Raw genomic sequence first — 27,410 nt, forward strand, 5'->3', positions numbered from 1 at the left:
AGGTAGGGAAATAAATAAACTACAGCTCTAAATATCAGTATATATATTAAGATCACAGAAAATGTAAAAAGACAGACATGTAAGAAATGTATAGTTTGTTTTCTTTGCATATATTATCAAAATATCCAAAATTTTCATGAGCATATGCATTGTTTTGCTGTGGAATTCTCAAAGAAGATAGGGAATAGTAAATAGAAAATTCAATTAGGTGTCTTCTTCTGGTGTATGTAGGAGGAAGGAATGAGAAAGAGGTGACCTGGGAGGGGTGAGAATGGGGAGTTGGTTACATGATAAAAACAGTCAGCCAGTTGCATGGCCTTTCTTGGATTTTTATAACAATATTGGTAATGTTTTATTATTTATTGGAATGTGACTACATAAGTTTGTCTTTAAATCTAAATACAGATTATATTGATCCTTTTTTTGGATGTATGGCATTTCATAGCTATCTTACACCATTCACAAAATAATCAACTCAAAATGGATTAAAAACTTAAAATGTAACACTTGAAACTGTATAACTCCCAGAAGAAAATATAAAGGATAAAAGCTTCATGACATTGGTCTCAGTAATGATTTCATTGATACGATACCAAAAGTACAGGCAATGAAAGCAAAAGTAGATGAGTGGGACTATATCAATGAAACAGCTTCTGTACAACAAAGGAAACTATCAATAGAGTAAAAGACAACCTATAGATGGGAGAAAATATTTGTCAGCCGTATATCTGGTAAGGTGTTAGTTTCCAAAATAGAAAAAGAACTCCTTCAACTCAATGGCAAAAACCAAATAACCATATTTAAAAATGGCCAAAGCACTGGAAATAACAAATGTTTGTGAAGATGTGGAGACTTTGGAACTCTTATATACTATTAGTGCTAGCATCTGAATGTGTCCTTCCCAAAATCTTGTATTGAAATCCTAACACCCAAAGATGATGATATTCAGAGATGAGACCTTTGGTAGTTGCTTCAATAGTGCAGGTGGAACCCTCGTGAATGGAATTAATACCTTAAAAGAGAGGCTCTAGAGAGAACCCAAGCCCCTTTCCCCAGGTGAGAAGGCACAGTGAGAAGACACTAGCTAAGAAATAGGAAGAGAACATTCATGAGAATGCAATCATACAGGTGCCTTGACCTCAAACTTCTCTGCCTCCAGAACTGTTCATTTTTTGTTATAAGCCACCCAGTTTGTGGCATTTTGTTATAGTAGCCCAAATGGACTAAGAAAGTCAGTGAGAATGTAAAATGGTGTAACTATTATAGAAAACAGAATGAAGGTTCTTCAAAAAATTGAAGATAGAACTGCCATATTATCTAGCAATTCTACTAAGTAAATATCCTCAAGATTGAAGAAGGATCCTAAAGAGACACCTGCACTCTTGTGTTCATTGTAGCATTATTTACAATAACCCAAATACGGAAACAACCAAGTGTCCATCACAGACAAAAGGATGAAGAAAATATGGTATGCACATACAATGGATTCTATTCAACCTTAAAATTATTTTTAAAAAATATTTTATTTATTTATTCATGAGAGACACACAGAGAGAGAGAGGCAGAGACACAGGCAGAGGGAGAAGCAGGCTCCATGCAGGGAGCTCGATGTGGCACTCGATCCCTGGTCTCCAGGATCACACCCTGGGTCAAAGGCAGGTGCTAAACCACGGAGCCATCCAGCGTTCCCCTCAACCTTAAAACTAAAGGGAATGCTACCATTTGCCATATCATGGATGGACCTGGAAGATGCTAAATGAAATAAGTTAGTCAAAGAAGAACAAATACTGGCATGATTTCTCCTCTATGAATTATCTAAAGTAGTCAAACTTATAGTAACAAAATAAAATGGTGGTTGTCAGGGGATTGAAGGAGGAAGAAGAGGGGAAACTGTTGCCCAATGGGTATAAAGTTAGAATTACACAAGATGGAAAAATTCTCGATATCTACTGTGGAACTTAGTGTTTACGGTAACAATATGGAATTGTGCACTTAATTTGTCAAGAAGAGTACATACCGAGAAGTGGGATTGCTCCAATTATGATAATTCTATTTTTAAATTTTTGAGGAATCCCCATACTATTTTTCCATTATTGGCTGTACCAATTTGCATTCTTGCCAACAGTGGACAAGTGTTCCATTTTACTCCACAGTATTGCCAACCCTTACTGTTACTCTCGTGTTTTGAAGACAGCCCTTCTAACAGGCATGAAGTAAAACCTCATTGTGTGTTTTCTTTTTTAAACAACAGAAGTTTTTTTTTTTAATTTATTTATGATAGTCATACAGAATGAGAGAGAGAGAGGCAGAGACATAGGCAGAGGGAGAAGCAGGCTCCATGCACCGGGAGCCTGACGTGGGATTCGATCCCGGGTCTCCAGGATCGCGCCCTGGGCCAAAGGCAGGCACCAAACCACTGCGCCACCCAGGGATCCCTCATTGTGGTTTTGATCTGCGTTACCCTGATGATGAGTGATGTTGAGCAGCTTTTTGTGTATCTATTGGCTACTTGTGTGTTTTCTTTGGGAAAATGTCTATTTAGTTCCTCTGCCCATTTTTTAATCAGATGCCTGTGGGATTTTGTTTTGTTTTGTTTTGTTTTGTTTTTGGGTTGTTTTTTTCTTGTTGTTTTGTTTTCGGTTTTTTTGCTATTGAGTTGCATGAGTTCTTGTTGTATTTTAGACATTAACCCCTTATCAGATATATGCTTTCTAAATATTTTCTCCAATTCTATAGCATTATTCATGATAGCCAAGATACAAAAACAACTGTAGTGTCTCTCAATGGATGAATAGATAAAGATGTGCTGTGTATATGTGCAATGGAACATAATTCAGCCATGAGGAAGAAGGAAATTCTGTCAAATGTGAGAATATAGATGGGCCATGAAGGCATTGTGCTAAGTATAAGCCAGACAAAGACAAACACTGTATATCACTTAGATGTGGAAACTTAAAAAAAAAATCCATACTCATAGAAATAGAGAGTAAAAAAAAAAAAAAAAAAAAAAAGAAAAGAAATAGAGAGTAGAATGGTAGTCATCAGAGCCTGGAGAGTGGGAAAAATGGAGAGATGTTAGTCAAAGGGCACAAACTTTCTGCTATGACTAAGTTCCAGAAATCTAATGTACAACATGGTGACTATAATTAATGCTACTTATTATGCAATTGAAGGTTGCTAAGTGAGTAGATCTTAAATGTTCCCACCACAAAAAAGAAAAGGAAATTATGTGATGGGATGAAGGTTAGATAAGACTATGGTGCTAATCATTTTACAATATAAAAGTGTGTTAAATCAACACATTGCACAACTTAAAGTTAACAATGATATATATTAATTATGCTTCAAGAAATGCAAATACACACACACAGACACAGACACACAAATACATATATATGTACCTTGTGCCAGTGTAAAATAAACTATGTGATCTTGTCCTCAGAGATCATCCAATTTGGGACTTCGTTGTCAGCTATGTCAAGGACACTCTGCTAACACCCTGGATTCACTCTGCTGTGGAGGCAGGAGCTCAAAGTTGTCATTTATTTCCTATACTTTTCTAGACATCAATTTTTTTTAAAGATTTTATTTATTCATGAGAATACACAGAGAGAGAGAGAGAGGCAGAGACACAGGCAGAGGGAGAAGCAGGCTCCATGCAGCGAGCCCAATGTGGGACTCGATCCTGAGTCTCCAGGATCATGCCCTGGGCCGAAGGCAGCGCTAAACCGCTGAGCCACCCAGGATGCCCACATTAATTTTTTTAAACAGACACTTTGAGAAAGCTATTTTAAATTAAATGGTCTATATTAAATAGCTACAGATTTTAAAATGTTGGATACTTCCAGCAAATGCATCAACTGTGTTTTTAAATGGAAATTTCTAATTTAGTTTTTAAGTATATATGGTAAATTCATTGTTTCTGGTATACTGTCCTGAGATTTGACAAATAGTGGTCATGTAACCACTATCAAAATCAAGATGCAAAATCATTCTGTGACCATTCCCACATTCCTTTGTGCTGCCCTGAGAAATTTTATGGCCCTTAAGATACTGCCTGTTTTCTGACAAAGCAATATGCTTTATTATTTTTTTAATATTTTATTTATTTATTCAGAGAGACACAGAGAGAGAGGCAGAGACACTGGCAGAGGGAGAAGTAGGCTCCCTGCGGGGAGCCCGATGTAGGACTTGATCCCAGGACCCTTGGATCATGATTTGAGCCAAAGGCAGATGCTCAACCACTGAGCCACCCAGGTACCCAAGGCAATTTGTTTTATTTATTTATTTATTTATTTATTTATTTATTTATTTATTTAGCAATTTGCTTTAAAGACAAACCTGGACTTATGTGCATTTGGAAAGTGAGGCAAAATATTCCATAGAAAGCATCAATGAATCTGATTTTTTGGAATAAAAGAAATTTTTTGACTTTATTAGTTTGGATAATGACATATACCTTCCCATAAGAGGTACTCTAAGCATGTCTACCTTTGAATTCTTCAATGATTAAGTTCATTGGCTGCCCATGGTTTTCTTTTCTTTCTTCTTTTTTAAAATTTTTATTTTTTTGAGAGACAGAGAGAGCACAAATGAGTGGAGGGGCAGAGGAAGAGGGAGAAGCAGACTCCCCGCTGAGCAGGGAGCTGGATGCAAGGCTGGATCCCAGAACCCTGAGATCATGACCTGAGATGAAGATAGATCTTAACTGACTGACTCGGCCACGAAGTACCCCTGACCATGGTTTTTCAACTGTACCCAACAACATGTGATTACTACACCTGCCTCTGATTATTGGGCTTACAGTTTCTTTTGCTTCCTGGATATTAGGAATTACCTGCTTCTACAGAATCCCATGGTCAATTCTCCTGCCTATATTGATCTCCCTGTATTTGATATTTTGCCTCCAGTATCTCACAGGATCTCCTAATATGGAATATTGGAGAGGAAACATAAATAAACATGTGGTCAGTGTTTTCCAGCAAGAGTTAATATTCATACCTAATATTGGACCTAATAGACACAATAGGCAGCATGTCAAAAATTCACATATTGCCAGTTTAAATAAGTTGTCTCACTTGTACATGCCGTGTATGACAAGAGGTTCCACCAAGGAGTCTTCAAATTTCTCATTTTGCAGAAGAGAAAATCACAATGAGTTTTATTAATTAGAAAAGAATAGTTCTTCACACATTCAGGACTCACATAGGGAATAAACCATGTTTATAGACAAAAATTCATAAGAGTAAAAAAAATAGAAATTGTGGTCTTGTTAACTTACAATTTTCACGTGATTCCCAAATGAAGAAATTCTGTAACTGAAAGAAATCATCCAAATATATGTATTTTATATGTGTGTATTTTATATGTGTGTATTTTATATGTGTGTATAAAAATCATGTGTATGATTTAAATATCTTATTTATTCAGGAGAGGCACAGAGAGAGAGGTAGAGACATAGGCAGAGGGAGAAGCAGGCTCCCAGTGGGGATCCCAAGGTGGAACTCGATCCCGGGACCCTGGGATCATGCCCTGAGCGGAAGGCAGATGTTCAACCGCTGAGCCACCCACACATCCCTATGTGTAGTGTATATTTAAATGTGTTTGTGGAAACATGAATATTTCAGAAGACATTTGGAGAGGTGAGGAGAAACAGTCATGACTGTAATCTATCTTTTTCATAGTAAAAGACTACAAGTGTGCTGGAGAGTAATTTGCTCTTATCTATAAATTTTAAGCTGCATTTATTATTTGACTCAAATGCAACTTCTAAAAGTCTAGAAAAAATTGAATGAGCATAAAATGACCTGTATAATCATATTCAGTACAACACCTAGCAAAAGGATTTAGCAATACCTTAAAAGGAATTGTGTATACTTGTATATATATTTATATGAAGATATATCATTGTTAAATGAAAAAAGAGAGAAATATCTTTATTCTCCTGTTTCTATTTTTATCTATCCATCTATCATATATTTATCTGTCTCCATCTATTATCTATCATCTTTAAGGCCAATATCTTCAAATCTTTCTCAGCTCTGTCTTCATAAAACCTTCTTTCTGTGTCTGCATCAAATTTCTTTCTGTCTCTCTTTTATAAAAATCCTTGTGATGACATTTAGGGCTCACCAAGATAATATATGTATTTACATATGTATACATAGATATACACATATGTATATGGGCTATGTGTAGTATACGTATGTATGCATAGTACATAGTATGTATACATATGCTATGTATGTGTATATGTACATAAGTATATATGCATCTATATATGTGTAGATGTAACATTAACATATGTTATTATATATATTATATATATATATACCCTCTGTCTGCTTCTCTTCCTCTTTCTCTGTATCTATCATGAATAAAATATTTTAAAAATACAGATATATACATGCATATAGATACACACATACATACGAGAGCATATATTTATATATACACATATGTATATATTTGTGTGAGATTTTAGTATAGTTGTATACTAAATATCTGTACATATATGCATATATTCAAACATTTGTGCATATTAAACATTTTCTAGAAAGATAGATATCCATTAAATAATCCATACATTTAACATTCTCTTTCGTGATTAATTTAAAAAACTCATAGCCTGTTGTGCACCATAGACAGTGTCTCCTGCTCTTATTTTTTTTTTCCCTGCTCTTAACCTCAATATGTGTAAGAGAACTTCAGTTTAATTTCTCCACAAATGTGCCAAAAGGATTTGCCTGCACAAATATCTCTGGTGGTGTCTATGTAAATATTTCAAGGAACTAATGTAAACACAATAGTCACTTTATTATGATAAAGGTACATTTTTTGCACTTATCAGATTTTGTAGTCTCCCATTAAGTTGGCATGGGGCAATGCTAGATTCAAAGATTCTTTTCTAAATCTTGGCTTTCTTCACTGATTAAAAAAAAAAGGCAGATTAGATTAGGGTGACAAATATAAGTTTGATACATAGCCTATGCACAGACTTTTAATATTTTATCCTTAATATTTATGACAAACTCATGAGACAGAAATTATTCTCACATTTAAAATCAGGAATTTGTGGTTTAGAAAGGGTCTGAATATTGTGTCAAGTTTACTCAATGGTAGTTGAGATTTGAATCAGAACTTTCATCTGCCAAAGCTCTTACCGCTGAGCCATATGGTGAAGCAGATTAGTTAAATAGGTCTGATTAAATCTCTTCCTACTTCAAATCCTATAGGGTCTTCCACTAAACTTTGAGGTAAAGATCAAAGTATTCATCATGTAATTCAGGGCACATGCTTTCCTCTAGCCCAGGTCCCCAAAGTGGGTCATTCCAATGCTTATCTAGGAGCTTTTTGAACATTTCAGGTTGCGAATTTGTACTATAGTTTTACGAGATGTTCCCATTAGGGGAAATTGGTTGAAAAGAACATGAGAACTCCCTGCATTAGTACTTAAGATAAGGTTTTAGGAGAATCTCCATTGATCTCAAAATAAAAAGGTTAATACAAATCAAACCTCCAGTTAAGTCTGATGTGCTTTTGGTACCGCAAAATACTAAGAGTCTAGGTTATGTGTCCAATTACAGTTCCCAAAACTCTTTCTTCTCTTCTTGTTTTTCTTTTTAAATATTATTTATTTATTTATTCATGAGAGACACAGAGAGAGAGGCAGAGACATAGACAGAGGGAGAAGCAGGCTCCATTCAGGGAGCCCAATATGGGACTCGATCCCAGGACTCCGGGATCATGCCCTGAGCCAAAGGCAAACACTCAACTGCTGAGCCATTCAAGTGTCCCTTTCTCTTCTTGTTTTGATTCTCCTTTTCTTCCCAACTCAATAGCTTGGAAAGCTTTCATATCTCTTCTCTACCTTGTTTTCAAAGCACTATTTCCATCTCTCCTCCCCATACTTCTGTATACATCTGATCAAACTGTCCCAAATCTGCTGCTTAGAGAAGATCTATTGATAATCCATTTGTCAATCTCACAAGGAATCTTTCATGGCTATTTTAGAGCCTCTAGGCAGAACACAGAGTACCTCAGCATCTTTCCTGCCACAAGCCATCTCACCTCCATTAAGCTCCTCACTACCAAATCAATAAAGGAGATTCCTCAGCTGGATGGAGATAGTTGAGAAGTAAAGGGAACCAAATAGGTACAGTCCTTACCCCACTTTCCATTGTGTCAGATGGATCAGACAGGGACTCTGTGAAGGTAGCTATGATGGGAGGCCTGCTATAGGTCAGTCTTTCCTGAAATAACGGTTTCTATTTTCTGATGAAAAACTTAAAATTCTGGGGATCCCTGGGTGGCGCAGCGGTTTGGCGCCTGCCTTTGGCCCAGGGCGCGATCCTGGAGACCCGGGATCGAATCCCACATCAGGCATCCCGGTGCATGGAGCCTGCTTATCCCTCTGCCTATGTCTCTGCCTCTCTCTCTCTCTCTCTATCATAAATAAGTGAAAGTTGAAAAAAAAAAAAAAAGAAAAACTTAAAATTCTGAAGTACATATTTCTGTAAATGCAGCATGCCTCCTTGTGGGCTGAGCCAAGTTGGAAGAATAATAAGCTCCTACTTAAATATGCACAGAGGATTTGCCTGGTGTTCAAGTCCACACAAGGTCTTCTTTGTATGTCTTGATACTGTGGGTTGGGGAAAGTCTGTTCTAAGTAGAAATATAGGAAAGTGGAAAAACTTCACCTATAAGAAAGTTTCATTTGGAAATGGGCAGTTTGTCCCTGTGCCATATGTAATAACGTCTCTGTGGGTTTCTTCCATAGACTTGGTAAAATGTCTTTCTTCTTGACATGGATCAAAGCTATTTTTATCACTGTCTTGGCATTTCCTCATTATTCTGGTGAGTACATTTTCAGTCCTGGATGAAGCATTTCACATATCTTAGAAATGCAGCAAACAATCGCTATTATCTAGAAATGGAGGAGTTTGATTTTTCAGATTTATAAATCTTAAACTGGCAAAATGAAACAGAGTATGTTAGAAATACCTTTTAAAATTGTGTCAGTGGGTTGTTTTATCTCATTTCCCACCTTAGAGAGGTGGAGACAAAGAGGTAGGTTAGAATGAGCTGTACTCATAGAATGAACATGTCTTTTTGTTCATCTGTAACTAAAGATATTTACCTATTTTTTCCCCTTTTCTGAAGGTCAGATTCCATGGTTGTTAAATGCAAAGTGTGTAAAGTAATGATGTCTTCTAAGTCTGATCTTCCTTGAGAATCTAATTTGTTATTTGCCACCTCTGAGTCAAGGCTCTGTATAAGGGAAAACCTCCTTGATTCCTCTGCTGACAACTTATGGTCCTGAAAGCCCAACATGGCCCAGGAATTTCAGAATAAAGTAGCTGTGTGGTAGTGGATAGATCCCTGATATTAGACCTCAGTACTAATTAATTAAGTAATAATTAATTTCTTCGTATTAAGTGACTTTTTGCAAGGCATATAAGTGGCATTAAGCAAGCCATTTTCTTCTTCAACTAGGATGTCTCATCTAAAAAAATGGAAAAAAAATCACGACTATAATGTCTTACAGAAGGGTTTGGTGATTATTAAATAATATATAAGATAATTTTCATGGAATGAGATTAATTTGGAATTATCTTTCTGCATCTGAATTTACTTTGTAAACTTACTGTTTTGATACCACTATAAGAGGCTCATCTCATTATTTGCAGGGTTCTGATTAGGCAATTTGCATAGTATTTTGCTGCTAAAAGATGTAGATACTTCTCAAGAGACTCTGATGGTTTTCTCCTTTTCCTCTTCTTATTTTTAATTTGTGTGTGTGCGTGTGTGTGTTGGTTGGTCACAGAAACTTCTTTGTATCCTTCACCAGAAGACCGTAAAATGGTAAGTTAATACTGATTACTTAGGGAATTGAAATGTAAGACTTTAATTTTTTTATACCATAAGTTTTAACAGCAAATTTCACTGTGTACAACAGAATGATCCTTCAAAAGTAACAAAAAGACCAACAAACTGTGTTTTTATTATACTAAGTTCAAGAAACAGAATCTTGCCAGCCATATAAAATCATTTGGTATTAAAGACAAAGTAAAGATATCCCATTACTAAAAAATTCCATCACTGACCATAGCCTTGCTATAGACAAGTATCTGTTATGGGTTAAGGAATGTTTAAAGTAGAATTGTTTATCCTAGCGAAACATGAGGATTAAAAAAGCAACAATTCAATTTATCAACAGTAGATAAAACAATTATCATATGTTCACAGAGTGGACTATTACAGAGAGGTGAAGAAAATGAGCTACAGTTCTAAACATGTGAATAGATAAAACTTAGAAAGATATTTGAAAAGCAGACCATGTAAGAATACACACATTATTGTTTATTTATATAAATAACCAACATGGCCATCCTTAAGCAAATACATATCTACTTGGTTATATACATATATGCAACTACTCATATATATGAATTCAGAAAAGTGTGATAATCTGAAACTATCAGATTACCTAGTAGTGAAACTATTGAGAAAGACAAGGGAATTATAAAAAATTGTTTATGATTTCTTGTGGTATGAAATATAGTTGGCTTTTAAACAGCATGAGTTTAAACTGCATGGGTCCACATATATAGATTTTTTTACAGGAGTGCAATCTTCCTTACGATTTTCTTAATATTTTCTTTTCTCTAGCTTAATTTAGTGTAAGAACACCATGTATAATACATACACAAAATATGTGTTAATTGACTGCTAATGTTATCATAAGGCTTCTGGTCAACAGTAGAGTGTTGGTATTTAAATTTTGGGGAGTCAAAAGTTATATATATGGATTTTCAACTATGTGGGGTTGGAGAGTCCATACCTCCAAGATCAAGGGCCATCTGGGGGAAAATATGACCCAATATGAGGAGAAGTGAAGGCAGAGTGTCTAAATTATAAAAATACATTCAACCATTTATATGTTTTGAAAAAAATAATGTTGGGTTTGTAAAGATAAACTATAAATATTTTATTTATAAGTGGACTATGAGTACCTGGATGTTTATTTTTAAACTTCAATGTAGAATATATTTATTCCATTTTGATGCATGGCATTTCGTATTAAGATTAAAGGACATTTTATTTTAAATATTCATTACTTGATACCTTTTATGTTTTATGTTGTCTTTTTATGTTTAACAGCCAAACTGTGATGTGTATATACATCAGTTACATTTTTGCACAAGAGAAATGGATCCAATCTGTGCAACCAATGGCCAAACTTATTCCAATACATGCGTTTTCTGCAGTGAACAATTGTAAGAACAGAAGACTAAATATGGCTCTTCCAAAATAATGAAGAAACCATCATAAAATGATAGAAAAACCCATGTTTTTGATAGCCTGGGTGCAGTACATACAGAAAATAACTAGTCTCTGTAAAAGCCACAGAAACACACTTATACCTTTCTCTGAAGTTGTCATTTCTAGAAGCAGTTTTATATTTGACCTCTCTAATATAATTCTGTGGATATTCTGCAAGTGCATAAATCAATTAGCTGAACTTAATTTAGTTATTATGACTTACTGACAGTCCATGTTCCAAAGTCCAGTTATAGTTATATAGTTCCAAAGTCCAGATGATAAATGATAGTCTCCATGGTGTAGCTGCAAACTAACTTGAGCATAAATTGAGCAAGAAACCCTACTAGCTACAGAACTCTGAAATCCATCACAGTGGGTCCATTCATGCTAAGAAGGGCTCCTCTGATGCTCTGTCTCTTGAACTCCGTGACATACTCCAAACCTTCCTTAGTAGTAGAACATTCTCGAACCTTCCATGAAAACTCCCTTCCTGTATCCTTTACTCAAAAGGAGTTTGCAGTCCTCAAGTTTGGTCAACTTTTCTGCAGCATCATTTTCTATCATGGATATTTCTTCTCTTTTAATCAGAAAAACCTCTAATCCTATCCTCTCTCAGATCTGTGCAGGCTCCAAGATTGAGTCAGGACTGAGCATGTAGGAAGAGTTAAACACTCTCAGGTGTGAGGGGAGCATGTGCAGTGCTCCAGAGCAGGCAAAGCCCACATACTTGTAGCATAGCCTCTACAAACTACCCCATTTTAAAATTCTCATTGAGAAACATTTATTGCAATATCTAGGTAGTTTCAAATGTTCTTTTAATACTTTCTTTTTCTTTCCCTTTTTCTTTCTTTACAGCGAGAGTGGTGGAGCGTTTAAGTTTGGTTATTACGGTAGATGCTGATTTTGCCTGAGCTACACAATCCTCTGGCTTTTATTGTAATCCAGTTTTGTGGTAGATTCTACAACCAACCTCCTCAGTCAGAGTTTTAAATTCCTAAATAACCAGACAAAGACTTCTGTGGTATTCAAGATGGGAAACAAGATGTTGAAGAATTTTCCTAAGACCCTATGACTGAAAGATTTTTCTTCTTATGTCTAATTATTCAAAAACATTTGAAAACTCTTAATTATGTGTTTCTAAATATAAAACCTAGTGCAATTTAAAATCATAATATTTCAATCAATATAATGTTCAATAATATTATCCTCTTAAAATTCTTTCTTTGGTTGGTTGGGTAGGTGGGTTAAAAGATATGAATGCTTTTGGTAACTATAATTAAAAAATATTTTCAAAGATGAACATATAATACATTACTTGTGCATTTATTAAAAATATAGATACTTAGGCTCCTTTTTATCTTAAAGAATCAAAATCTCTAGGAGAGAGATATGGGAACTTGAATTCTAATATGTACTCCATTGATTTTATGATTACCAATGTCAGGCGATATGGACTTAAGTCTATCATTGAAAGATTTGGAGAGTCTGTTAAAAGGTATTGTAAGCTTTCTGAGGTTTGGGAGAAAAATTGTATTATTTTCTTTCTGTCTCATAAACCAGTCAAGAGATAGGTTGATGATCCTGGGGTTCCAGGCAACTCAGTGATGTAGTTTAATCCATCTGTGGTCAAGTCCGATACTTCTCCATTTCTTTCATCTCTCAGCTAACAAGAAACACATTTATTTAGGTGGCCATATGCTCATTTAAAGCTTGATTTTAATGGAAGAAATGTATATTGATTACTAGAATACAAGTATCAATCTGCTACACTATCAGGCCTGCTCTCCTTTTCACTAAACATTTCCACCTTTAAAGGAATGATCTATGTGGGAGTTATATATTCATTTACATTTTTAGTATTGATTCTTAATGAAAGTATCCATTAGAATGCAGACATGCAGAATTAGAATGCACATTATAAAAATGCATTCAGCCACTTTCATAACCTTTTTAATTATAGAGGACATGTATAAAAATATTCAGTGAATGCTGGTAATTTTATAAATGAATTTTTTTCCTTTTATTTAACATATTATTTTCTTTAAAAATCACAACTATATGTTAAGCCTTGTATCAATGGGAGGAAAAAGTTGGTAAAGAAAGCAGATACTACTGCTGTCTTCCATGAACTTTGGGTATACTGATGAAAGTTAGTTTCCATCAGCAATGGGAATTCCACTTTCCCACATGACTATTTTCTACACAAGCTTTGTGAGTCAGCTTCTACATCCCCCACATCACGTAATTTAATTCTTAAGGAAATCTTGTTAGAAGGGCATCAGTTCTGCGTTTTACCCCTAATGAAAGTGAGGCACAGAAAATGTAGCAACATTTAAAACTGACACTTGATAAGGAAAAATATAGTGTTTTCTTGCCTTGGGATAAAATACACAAAACTTAAAGTTTGCCATTTTGAAGAATGTTTTTTAGTATACATTCATTGACAGTGTTGTACAATCATCACTATAATTCCAACATATTTCCATCATTTATCCCCCCTTCCAAGAAACAAAGAACAACCACACACTTCCCAATTTCTTGTATATCAATTCCTGAGAACCATGAAACTATTTCTTATCTCTAAGAATTTGCCTATTTCGATATTCCATATACATGGAATCCTGTAGTATGTGTATGATTTTCATATGGAAGTGAATCTACTCATCTATTTATTGTGTGTGGTCTTTCTTTGAGTGATTTCCTGCACTTAGCACAGTGTTTGCAAAGGTTAACCGCATTGTAGTATGTGTTAGTACTTCTTTCCTTTTTATGACTGAGTAATATTCCACCTGTGGGTGTATCACATTTTATTTATCCATTGTCAATTTACAGACATTTGGATTATATCTACTTATTGTATTTAATGAATAATATAGCTCTTGAAGTGTGTTGGAGTTGAATTATTCATCCTCATAAAACAAGTAAAAAAATAAATCACTAAATGATTAATTTAATGTTAAAAAATAATGACTTCCATATAGTCACATAGTAGAATGTTACATAGAGATGAAAATAAATGAATTATAGCTCTGATATCAATATATATAAAGATCACAAAGGAGTCTAAAAAGCAACCCATATAAGAATATATATAGTATTGTTTTCTTTGTAAAAATTACTATGATACCCTAAACTACACATATATATGAATACATGTATAAATTTGAAATGTATAAATATTTACATTTTGTAAATATATTTTTTGATATGCAGTGAAATTACAGAGGAATGCAGGAAATAATGAACAGAAAATTCAGCTTGGTGATTTCCTCTGGTAAGAGGGGCAAGGGAGATGTGATCTGCTGGGGAAGATCATGAGTGTGGGTATGGATTTGCTACACTATAAAAATACTCATGCTAATTACTTGGCCTTTTTCTTAGTAGAGGGCTTATATATGTTAAAAAATTGGTAACTTTAAAAACTTTCTACTGAGTTGCAGGTACACAGATATTTATCTTTGTACCTATATACTGATTATATTTACCTTATTTCGTATGTAAGACATTTCATATAAAGATGAATTTTTTCAAATGTTCATTATCCAATAAACATATGTTGTCTTTCTGTTTTACAGTCAATATGTGAAGTGTATGATAGTCCTGCACAAAGTTGCATTAGAAGATATTATCCAGTCTGTGCAACCAATGGCTGCACTTACTGTAATAAATGTGTTTCCTGCCTTGCCATGAAATAAGACCACAGCAGTAAATATGTGCTTCTAAGTAATGAAACACCAATTACAAAATCTTAGTACCCAAGATCTTAGCACCCATGTTGCTGGTACTCTGAACACAGATACACAGAAAATAACTAATATATCTGTAAAAATCAAAAACACACTTGTATCTTTCCTTGAAATTCTTGTTTGTAAAAGTCGTTTTGTGTTTGAGCTCTCTGAACCCTAATCATGCTGGGGGTTCTGGAAACATATAAATCAATTAATTTAACTATGAATTACTAATGACAGATTCTCAACCAATATGACATAATTCCAAAGCTCTGATGCTAATCGGTAGACCTCTGCTATACTCTAAAATCCATTAAATGTGTGACACCTGGGTGGCTCAGCATTTGAGCGTCTGCCTTTGGCTCAGGGCGTGATTCCGGAGTCCCACATCAGGCTCCCTGAGAGGAGCCTGCTCTCTCTCTGCCTGTCTGTCTGCCTCTCTTTCTGTATCTCTCATGAATAAAATAAATAAAATCTTTTTTAAAAAATCCATCAAATTGGCCCAATCATGCTGAAAAGAAACTCCTCTGATTGTCAGGTTTGTCCCCTGAGCTTCATGAGAACCTTTCAAACCTTCTTAAGACTGCAGGGCATTCTAGTACACTTACACCCAAACGTCCTTCCCTTTCTCCTTTAAACTGAAGGAATTTGTGGTCTAATGCCTCTGCCAGGCTTTCCTGCCTTGTCCACATCTTTTTCTCATAGATGTTTCCTCTCCTAAAATCTTTGATTTACAATTCCAATGGTCATCTGTTTCTCAGGAACCACTCTCACAATCACTAATCCTTTCCTTTCTCAGGCAAGAGCAGGCTCCAAGGCTGAGGGCAGGGCTGAGCAAGTAGGAAGGGTCAGTATCCTCAGAGCAGGGGTGCCTGGGTGGCTCAGTCAGTGAAGCCTCTGACTCTTGATTTCGGCTCAGATCATGATCCCAGGGTCATGAGATCAATCCTGACATTGGGCTCAGCATGGAGCCTGCTTGGGATTCTCTCTTGTCTCTCTCTCCCTCTGCACTACCCACCCCACCCACCCCCCGGGCACCTGTGCATGCTCTCTCTCTTAAAAAAAAAATTACTCAAAGCAAAGACCTACAGGCTTGGGAGAAGGCAAGGTCCAGAGGTTTCTAGATTGGAGCACAGTGTCTCCCTGGAGTCCACGTTCTAGACTTCATGAAGAAGCACTTCGTGCATTTCTCAGGAGTTTAATGTATTCTTTTAATAACTTCTTTTAAAAAAAATTCTTTTTTTCTACAGAGAAGGTTCTAACAAATTTAAATTGTCTCATTTTGGAAAATGCTAACTTTTGATGGAGTTATATATCTGTAGGGATTTTACTGTAATCATATTTGCAGTGGATTCTACAGCCAATTAGAGTTTTTGCAATCAGGGTCTTAAATTCCTAGAAAACCCCAGGTGAGTCCTCCTATTGGACACAAAATGGAAAACTGGACATTCAAGCTTCTTTCTAATTCTAAGATCCTGGGATGTCAGGGTTTTTATTCTCTATGTTCAATTATTCAATGATACCTTGAAAAAGTAATATATTAATTGCATGCCTGATAACATATAACCTAATGTAATAAAAATTCTAGATATTTTGCTTAATAAAATGCTAAGTGGTATTATTTTTATTAAAATGCCCTTTATATCTTTGGCTGAATAGTAAGTTAACACAAATGCATATTTTTGGTAATTATAAGGAAAAAATTTTAGAACTCAAAAAGTTAATTTCCAAATATTATATTACTTGAGTGTTTATAAAAAGTAGATATCTGAGATCTTCTCTTTTTCAAAGAATCAAAAACTCTTTTTTAATAAATTTATTTTTTATTGGTGTTCAATTTGTCAACATACAGAATAACACCCAGTGCTCATCCTGTCAAGTGCCCCCCTCAGTGCCCGCCACCCAGTCACCCCCACCCCCTGCCCACCTCCCCTTCCACCACCCCTAGTTCTTTTCCCAGAGTTAGGAGTTTTTCATTTTCTGTCTCCCTTTCTGATATTTCCCACTTATTTTTTCCTCCTTTTCCCTTTATTCTCTTTCACTATTTTTTATATTCCCCAAATGAATGAGACCATATAATTTTTGTCCTTCTCCGAGAATCAAAAACTCTTGAGATTTTCAATCATAGCCGTTATAATGAGTGCATTTATTCCTTTTGTAATAGTTAAAAACACTTTATTCAAGATATTAAATTTATACATATATGTATGTATACTGTGGCCTTAAATAAGAAAATATAAACAAAGATTAATAGAAGACAGCATACCAAATATTAAATTTGTTGCTTCTCGGTAACGGAATTATATATGTTCACTTTTCCAATTTTCTAAGTCTTTCATCTTAATAAGAAACATGTAGTGGGCTCAGTGGTTCAGCATCTGCCTTTGGCTCAGAGCGTGATCCCGGAGTCTCGAGATCAAGTCCCACATTGGGCTCTCTGCATGGAGCCTGCTTCTCCCTCTGCCTGTGTCTCTGCCCCTCCACTCTGTGTCTCTCATGAATAAATAAATAAAATCTTTTTTTAATAAATAAAATCTTAAAAAAAGAAACATATTTACTATCATAAGGGAAAAAATAATTTTTAATAAAGCAACAAAATATCTAAAGACTCTCAATGCTAAATAGTTGAATTTTACCTGTCCTAACATTCCCAATGATAGATACCAAAATGTTTCCTCCATTTCCCAGGCTGACATTCTGAGTCAGGCTGGGCTTTATAAAGATCCAGAGAAGAATGGAAAGCTTTCTGGGTACTCTCTCATTCAAGCTGAATATCTTCAGCTTGCACAGGAGTGTGATTCCTATACACCCCACAATGCTTTCTGAGCTTCTAACTGAGCATGTCTGTCTTGCCTGTTCTGAACCCGCTTATCTTTACAAACATCCTAATGCTGCTTAGTTCCTCTGACACCAGTGTAGATCTATTAAACAAACGCCACAGGGCACAGTTGGTGATGATTACCAAAGTACCCCCATCACTCAAAACTGTAAATGCACATAACAGGTTAGCACATAACTAACTGGAATTCCAACCCAGATTAGTAGTTGCCATTTATTCAAGGACTAATGAATTAACTGTGCATATGGCACCATTCTGGGTACCATCAAAGAATCTAAACTCTTAAATGAACTATGTACCCCAAAAATAGGAAGCTAAGTGTCTTAATAGAGCCATTCATGGAAGGGTCTGAAGAAGTTTAGAAATGAATATTTTTTCCATCTCTGTGATAAAAGCTGTTTTATAGAGATGGCCATTAGTGACTACAGGCTATCAGTTGATTATGATACCCATGTTAATGGAAGCACAGTCTGCCTTAAGAACGGTGCTTAAAGGGATCCCTGGGTGGCGCAGCGGTTTGGCGCCTGCCTTTGGCCCAGGGCGCGATCCTGGAGACCCGGGATTGAATCCCACGTCCGGCTCCCGGTGCATGGAGCCTGCTTCTCCCTCTGCCTATGTCTCTGCCTCTCTCTCTCTGTGACTATCATAAATAAATAAAAATTAAAAAAAAAGAACTGTGCTTAAGGCATCTAGTGCTAAAAATCAAGGAAAGAGCCTTTCCACTTTTCCTATACCTAGCTTCTATCTGGCTCTTTGTTCACTTCCCAACTTCCTCTCATCTTTAGTTCTTTCAGGACTCCTATAACAAAACCATATACCATGTTTTGAAAGATGCCTCAGGCAACCACCAATATAAATGTTTCCAGGCAAGGGCACTATTATTCAACTTGACACTTTTCAGGTCCAGAAATATCTAGATGTCACAAAAATGTTGTTTGTTCTACACCGTGGCATTGTACTTATAAGCTCTACAAGAAAACTTAAGTAGAGAAACATGGCACTTGTGATTGGAAGGCTCAAACTAATAAAAGACGCCAATTTTTCTTGAAGTGATTCAGAATCAAGAAAGAAATCTGTCAAAATCCCAACAAGATTTTCTGTAGATAAAACCAAGTTTACCTTAAAAATTTATATGAAATTATGAAGAAATAGAATTGCTAAAATAATTTGAAGAAACAATTTGGAAAAGTCAAAATACCTGATTTTGAGTCTTAGTATGTATTTATTATATGGACATAATAATCAAAACAGTGTGGTAGTGGTGGATATGTATCTTCGATATATTCAATATGTATACATGTTTCATGTGTATATTCTATTCCACTGACGTGTATGTACACGTATATTGTAGAGTGCAAAATGGAGTCTCTCATGTCAAGCAGAGACCTGTGTCAAGCAATGACACAAGTAGTTAAAGGTCATATAACTCAGAGATATCAAGACATTGGCCAGGACCAGCATCTGCTGACACTTCCAGAACCAGAGGAGGTCTGCAGGATCCTAAAACTGATTAAATCTCTTTAAAAAGGGAAGGATTTTGACAGCAAACTGTCAGACTCTTCAGACATGATCTCTTTATGTCTGAGCATTGAAAAAGGCAGCTGCCTCTGGAGGCTCCACCCTATTGATGTCCCTGCAGAACAGAAGTGCTCCAAGGCTTGAATGTAAAAAGCTGTAAGTGCCGACATCTGATCCAGATCAGACTGAAGCCTTATCTCAATTGCATGCCCACAAACTTACTTTGCATTTGGTTCATTAACTTCCTACACCCTTCTGTTATCTTGTTTGTTATGTGGTTTGTCTTCTGTCCTGCTCTGTGTGCTGTGTAAGAAGCCAAGTTTCATCACATGGTGAAATGTCATTGACTTTGGAATTCTGAACCTACTTTGTAATTGTGATTTCACTTTGCTTTATGACTGAATAAAGCTGACATGGAAGGATACAACTCATGTATGCGCCTTCATAGCATGCTCATGAGTTGTGTCCCACATGTTCTCTTAGTTCTTATAAAAACCTCATGAGACGTTGGCTCCATTCTTTAGCAACATGAAAGTGAGATGGGGAGTTTCACAATATTTAAAAGCTGCCATTTGGTAATGAAAAGACAATTTTAATAGAGAATCTGCTATCCTTTTACTTTTAAAATAGATTCATTGAAATATTTACTTAGCAAAAAAAAAATCATTCTTAGGTATCCAGATTTTTGTAAATATACAGAGATACATAACCATCAATACAACCCAATTTTAGGTTATTTACATTATCCCAGAAAAGCTTCTTTTAACCTGATTGCAGGTAATCTATCTTCCCACTTCCATCTCCAGACAACCTCTAATCTGCATTCTTTCCCTATTGCTTTGTCTTTTCCAGACCTTTCACATAGATAGAGTGAAGCAATACATAGTTGTTCATAGTTGCTTCTTTCACTAGGCATAGTGATTTAGCAGTTCATATACTTCAAATTATCTATCGGGAGTTCATTATTTTTACATGATGAATGGGGTATTCCATTTTGCATTGATGAACCATATTGTGTTTATTTATTTACCAGTTGATGGGCACTTGGATTGTTTCTACTTTTTGGTTATTATGAATAATGATATTAAGAATATTATGGTTCAGCTGGGTGGCTCATTGAGTGTCTGCCTTTGGCTCAGGTCATGACTTCAGAGTCCTGGGATCTAGCACCAAGTGGGCCTCCCTGGTCAGTGGGGAGTTTGCTTGTCTCCCCTGCCTGTGCTCTCTTTCTCTCTCTCTCTCTCTCAAGTATATAAATAAAATCTAAAAAAAAAAAAAAAAAAAATTAGGTATACAAGTATTTGTATGAACATATGGTTTTTGTTTCTTTTTCTCTTGGGTGAATAGCAGGAATGGAATAGATGGTTCATATGGTGGATGTTTGTTGAACTTCTTAAGAACCTGTTATCCAAAGTGGCTTCTTATGTTCTCACTAGCAATACATGAGGTTAAACTTTGTCTACATCCTCATGAACACACTTTTTAATTCCCTTTTTTGATTATAGCCATTGTGGCATTTATTATTTTCATAATACCATTTAAATCTTTAAATGAATTCTGTGTATATACCTTATGGTCATAATTTTTGAAATGTCAAATCATAATAAAATATAATATATCAAAATATTAAAATTGGTTGCATCTGCATAATAGAGTTAAGGTTTTATTTTTTATTTTTTTGCATTTTTACATCTCTTTTGTTTCTCTTTGTAATGAAGATATATTTACTATCATAATGGAAAAATTAATTTCAATAAATAAAAAGGTGTCAATGTATTTTATTGATAATCTGACCTAATTTTACCCAACTTTACATTCCTCAGTAGTGATACTAGGTACCATAGTTTCTCCTACTGTCCCCAGATCGACAGGCAGAGTAACCATTGCTTTTATTAAGCTCCAGGCAAGAAATGAAAAAAAATTCTGGGCACTCTCTCAAACAAGCAGAATGTCAGGATATAGTCATTATTGCCATCTGCTATGGACTGAATGTTCATGTCCTGCAAAATTCATATATTGAAATCTTAATCCCCAAGGTGGTGGTGGAGAGAGATAGGCCTTTGGGGAAATAGAGCATGAGGGCAGATCCTCATGATTAGGATTTGTGCTCTTTAAAAGAGACTGCAGAAGGCAGCCCGGGTGGCTCAGCGGCTTAGCTGCCTTCGGCCCAGGGTGTGATCCTGGAGACCCGGGATTGAGTCCCAGTCGTCAGGGTCCCTGCATGGAGCTTGCTTCTCCCTCTGCCTGTGTCTTTGCCTCTCTCTCTCTCTCTGTGTATCTCATGGATAAATAAATAAAATCTTAAAAAATAAATAAATAAATAAATAAAAGAGACCGCAGAGTACTAACTAGCTTGCCCTTCTGCCATGTGAAGTTACAGGGAAATGTGGCCATCTAGGAAGCTGGATCTCACCAGACATTAAGTCTGCTGAGACCATGATCTTGAACTTCCCAGTCTCTGGAACTGTGAGAAATAAATGTTTGGTGTTTATGAAGTACCTTCTTTATGGTATTTTTGTTATAGCAGCTAAAACCCATCCATTCATAGTGCTTTTAAACCAGTAAGTGGGCACTCAGAAATTAGCTTTTCTGAACCATCATGTTCTTTTACAAGAGTCCTTTTGGTGTTGTGGTCCTCCAATTCCTCTATGGTAGGGCTATTACACTGTATAAGGCACATGGTTGCAAGTAGTGTTGTGTTTTGCTGATGATTCCAAAAGCCACTTCACTAAACATAATTGTAAATGGCAATTACTACCTAAAGTGGGAAGCTTGTCCAAAATAATATTTTCAATTCATACAACAAATATTGATTGTGCAACCTGAAATTATACAGTAAGGGATGGATATAGAACCCAAAGGTCCAGGAGGAACAGAATGGCTTAAGAAAATGTATTGTAGCCATGACCAAGGAAAGATCCCTGGGTTTCCCTTAACCTGGCACCCAACTCAAATGCATCTGTCCTGCTTTTTCCTCAGAGTCACCACAAAGAGTCCTCTAGCCTCTAGTGACTCTCCAGATATATATACAAAGTCTAGATATCCTGAACTGAATAAATGCTTCAGACAACCATCAGTCCAAATGCAGGTAGAGAGTAAACTTTAACAAACTGTCCAGTATGAAAAATCCAAAGTATGTTAACCAGAGTTTCATTTGTTTTATACCATGACATGGCACTTAAAATTCATACACTTTGAGGAAATAACATTTAATAAAAGATTCATAAAGTAACATGTAATAAAACACTATATGTTGACTGCTATTGTTCTATGTTACAGATTATAACAGCTGAATTATTTGAAATGACTCTAATATCAGGAGCCATGGCAAAACTTGCAAATACAGGTACTTGTGGTATTTGTTTGATAAATAATTTACACACAATAGTAAATCATTCAATTCACCAAGGGTAGATTAATTAATATCAAAGGACCAAAATAATAAAGAACAAATTCATTTTTTTTTTTTCAAATTCACTTTTAAAAATGTGACATAGGGATGCCTGGGTGGCTCAGTGGTTGAGCATCTGCCTTTGGCTCATGGTGTGATCCCAGGGTCCTGGGATGGAGTCCGGCATTGGGTTCCCTGCATGGATCCTGCTTCTCCCTCTGCCTATGCCTCTCTCTCTCTCTCTCTCTCTCCTCTCATGAATAGATAAAGATCTTTAAAAAATTAAAAAAATAAAAATGTGACATACTTTCCATCTGAGGTTTCAGAAATGCTTGGGATACTTAATATTGTGAAGGATCATAAGTCTGGATTAATACATTCATATAACACTATTCAATAAAACCCAGCAAGGCCTAGCGTTTACCAATTTTAATGTTCTAAACTAAAAAAAATTTGCTCTTCTTATAGTAGTAAATGTAGATTAACCCTGCCAGATTTAGATATAGGAGATATGCCTAGTACAAGGTTTGACTGATTTTCATGGTTTTAGGTTTATTGAAATAAATTCACACAGAGTAAAAGGAAACATCTATAGCTATAAAGTAGACAAACACAATTATGTAAGCCACTACCCAATTATGTTACAGAATTTTTTCATCAGCTAAAAAACTACCTTGCACCATCTTGTCAATTCCTTCTACCAACCCCAACCTCTGAAAACTACTTACCTAATCTCTGTATTTGTTAACTATACTTAAGTTGAATTCCATTTAGTCACAAGATTGCATAAATAAGAGTGAATTCCTGCATAGTCTTTAACTAGCCTCATGCAGTGCTGACCCTTTACATAACCACAACACGGTGACAAAACCAGCAAAATGACCGGGTATGCTAGTATTGATCAAACTAAAGACTATGCAAAGGTTCACCATTTTTAAAATGAATTCTACTTCTGCTTTTCCTCTTGGTGCCTCAATCTATGAAACTTTCCACTTAACGGGAGCAGTGCCATTGGGAAGACTGGAGCCTGCTCTTGATTCCCATTTGCCCTATTTTTATTATCTCAGTCTCAAAGTCATAGTATTCTCTACCTTTTCCACAACTTTGGTGGCTAATGCATTATGTTCTTCATGAAACTATATTATATAATCCATGTGTCTAACATTAACTTCACTGGTTAATTTCAATATCTTTTAGCCTTCCGTGCTAATAGGCAGCTTTTCTTGCTTGCTCTTGGCCGATAAATCCATAGAAAAGAAGTCCAGTGCCCACCATTTTCAATTCTAGACTTGCATTTACTTCTCCCACAAACATCTTATGTCAGAACAATTGGTCTGCTGCACATTTCTCTGGTGGTGTTCTACATAAAAAAATTAATATGCATACTTTCACTTTAGAATATTAAAGGAACACTTTCTAGACTTGAAAGAATTTAGGTTCTTGCATTGAATTGGCTTTGAATATTATCAGCTTCAAAGTAATGAAGCTTTCTAAATCCTAGATTTCTTCAGTGTTAAAAAATCACTGGAAGGTTTCAGGTGACAAATAGGGTCCACATATACAACTGAAGTGTGGATAGTTTTAATATTTTATCTCTAGTATTTGTGACAAATCTATGGGACAGAAATTATTGCTCTCAAATTTAAAATACATTATTTTAACTGACTCAGTCAGTTAAAGGTACAACCTGGTTTCGGCTCAGGTTGTGATCTCAGGGTCCTGGGATCAAGCTACATGTGGGGCTCTGTACTAAGCAGGCAGTCTGCTTGAGGACTCTCTCCTTCTGCCCCTCCCTCCTGCACTCACACACTTTCTCTCTCTCAAATAAATTTTTTTAAAACACTAAAATACATAAATGTGCATTAGAAAGTTTAGACATGGAGTTCACAGTATTTATATGTAGATGGGATTTGAAGTGAACTCCCAAAGCTCTTTCCATTGAGTCAGTCTATATAGCTGATTTATTAGTTAGGAAGAAAATAACTGAAAAATCTCTCCTTTACTTTAAAAGTTTTCAGTAGTTCCCATGTACCTCTGAAGTAAAGATAAATGTACTTAATATATAATATAGGCCAGTATCCACCTAATCTCAACTTCCATCCCCAGCTTTCTTTTCTTCTATCCCAGAATTCAGATTCTGCATTCTAGTCCAGAGGTTCTCACACCTGACTACACTTGAATCTCACCTAGGGGCTTTTAAAACACAGCAATGACAAGGGTTCATGTACTAATCATTGACTCATGGTCTTGATGGTGAATTGGTGCATCGTCGGCCTGCAAAATGTTTCCAGGTGATTCTAACATTCTTCAAGTTTTGAAAACCACTTAGGACTTAAAACACTTGTTAAATTAACACTTGCAAACTCCTTTTGCCTAGTGTGATGCCCTTGTTCCTTTCCTTGTTCACCTGCCTGGAGTTTTCACATAGCTGATCTATCTTACAATCTATAACCACACTAACTACCTTCTTCGTTCTCATATTTCAGGGTTCATCAGACGAAATTATCTCCAAGGCTCCTGCTGAGAAAAGATGCAGTGTGAAATATTTGTGAGGCATCTCTCATGACCTGCTTTACAACCTCAAGGGAGGACACGGAATACCTGTGTTTTGTCTGCCCTAGGCCATCTATCTTACCCCATAAAACTCCTCACTCATGTATCAATAAAAGATTCAGCTTGTTGAATACGGATGGTTGCATACTTGGTATGATCTCAATACCTTAAGTTATAATGTGTTTTGTGTGACCTACCTTACAGAATGTTCCATGTGTGCTTGAATAGAATGTGTATTCTGATTCTGTTGAGTGGAATGTTGTGATGTATCTGTTAGGTTCCTTCAGTCTGCAGTGTTGTTCAAATCTGTTGTTTTGTTATTGATACGTCTGGATGTTCTGTTATTGAAAATGGGATATTAAAATCCCCTGCTATTATTTGTTGCTGTGATATGCTCTGATTTCATTCTCTTTTTCTTTTGTGTATCTTCAAGAAGTATCATTTTTTTGATTACTGTGGGGCTTACATAAAACATCTTATGGTTATAGCAATCTATTTTACGCTGATAATAATTTAACTCCAATCACACACAAAAACTCTACACTTTTGCTTTTCCCACACTTTATGTTATTGATGTCATACTTTATCCATTTTTAAATGTAACTTTTTACTGTTGAGAAAATACTATGTTTTTATCATTGAGTTGTAAGAAACCTTATATTTTCTGGATACAAGTCTCTAATTACCTATATGGCTCGTAAAGACTTTGCCATTATGTGGATTGCTTTTTCCCCTTATGGTATTTTTCAAAGCATAAAACTTTTAGTTCTGGTGAAGTCCAATTTATCTGTTTTTTGCTTTGTTGCCTGTGCTCTTGATGTCAAATAAAAGAAATGATTGCCTTATGCAAGATTGGGAAGATTTTTCTCTTACATTTTCTTCTAGTCTTATCGTTTTAACTCTTGTTTACATGAGTTAATATTTGCATATGGTGTAAGATGGTGTCTAATTTCATTATTTTGCATACAGACATTCAATTGTAGCAGCACTTTAAAATTATAATTTGCTTAGGAACAAATTAAACAAAAAATGTAGAATAAAAATACAAAATACTGTTGAGAAAATTAAAACCTATATAACTAGAAATATATCCCAGACACATGTTTTAGACTTGACATTGTTAATATGACCATACTTCCCAAAATGATCTACAGATCCAACACGTTCAAAATTTCAGATGCCTTTTTGAACAGAAATTCAGAAGGCCATTTAACATACTTTCTGTAATTTCAATCCTCTGAAATGTATTCAAGTTTATTTCATAATCTAACATTTGTGATATCCTGTAGTATATTCATATGTACTAGAGGTGAAATAGTATTCTGCTCTTTGGGGGTGAAATTTTCTCTGGGTATCTGTTAGATCTGTTGGTTTCTAGTGATCTTCAAGTCTTTAATTTCCTTGTAAGTCTTCTGCCTATTTGTTATTCATTGAACATGGAATATTGAAGTCTCTAAGTACTACTCTCAAATTGTCTATTTCTCTTCTCCATTCTGTCAGGTTTTCCTTCATGCGTTTAAAGTTCAATTATTAAGTGTATATATGTTTTAATGTTATGTCTTTCTGATGGATTGACACTTTTCTCGTACAATTTTCTTCTTTTATTCAATAAAAAATTTTTGTTCCATATTTCATCTGATATGTAGCTTCTTCAGCTCTCCCTCTCTCTCTTTAAATATTTATTTATTTGTTAGAGAGAGAGGGCAGGAGAGCAGTGGGGAGAGGTAGAAGGAGAGACAGTCTTAAGCACACTCTGAGCTTAGCATCAAGGCTGACATGGGGCTCCATCTCATGACTCTGAGATAACCACCTAAGCTGAAACCAAGAGTTGGATGCTTAACCATCTTTGCCACCCAGGTGCACCCTGAGTTCTTTTTTCTTGTTATTATTTGCATGGCATAACTCTTTTCATTATTTTAATTTCATATTATTTGTGTCTTTTTTTTTTTTAATTTTTATTTATTTATGATAGGCACACAGTGAGAGAGAGAGGCAGAGACACAGGCAGAGGGAGAAGCAGGCTCCATGCACCGGAAGCCTGACGTGGGATTTGATC

The 27,410-nt window shown here is 35.6% G+C and overlaps 1 protein-coding gene and 1 long non-coding RNA gene across 2 annotated transcripts in view; one reads left to right on the plus strand and one right to left on the minus strand.

Moving 5' to 3' along the window:
- The window catches only part of LOC144312858 (uncharacterized), a 35,768-nt gene extending 27,471 nt beyond the window's left edge, over positions 1–8,297 (minus strand). Inside the window, exons 1-2 of the long non-coding RNA XR_013378486.1 lie at positions 8,169–8,297; positions 3,402–3,513 (exon numbers count right to left, since the gene is read on the minus strand). This is a non-coding gene — a long non-coding RNA (uncharacterized LOC144312858). The remainder of the gene's footprint in view (positions 1–3,401; positions 3,514–8,168) is intronic.
- The window catches only part of LOC144312856 (sperm-associated acrosin inhibitor-like), a 124,567-nt gene extending 99,082 nt beyond the window's left edge, over positions 1–25,485 (plus strand). The window contains exons 3-6 of the mRNA XM_077895985.1: positions 8,780–8,856; positions 9,827–9,864; positions 11,164–11,279; positions 25,288–25,485. Coding sequence (XP_077752111.1) covers positions 8,790–8,856; positions 9,827–9,864; positions 11,164–11,279; positions 25,288–25,342 — 276 coding nt within the window. The 5' untranslated portion in view covers positions 8,780–8,789 and the 3' untranslated portion in view covers positions 25,343–25,485. The remainder of the gene's footprint in view (positions 1–8,779; positions 8,857–9,826; positions 9,865–11,163; positions 11,280–25,287) is intronic.
- Positions 25,486–27,410: the final 1,925 nt, after the last annotated feature.

The sequence above is a fragment of the Canis aureus genome, chromosome 4, assembly GCF_053574225.1.
Source record: "Canis aureus isolate CA01 chromosome 4, VMU_Caureus_v.1.0, whole genome shotgun sequence".
NCBI classification, from domain to species: Eukaryota; Metazoa; Chordata; class Mammalia; order Carnivora; family Canidae; genus Canis; species Canis aureus.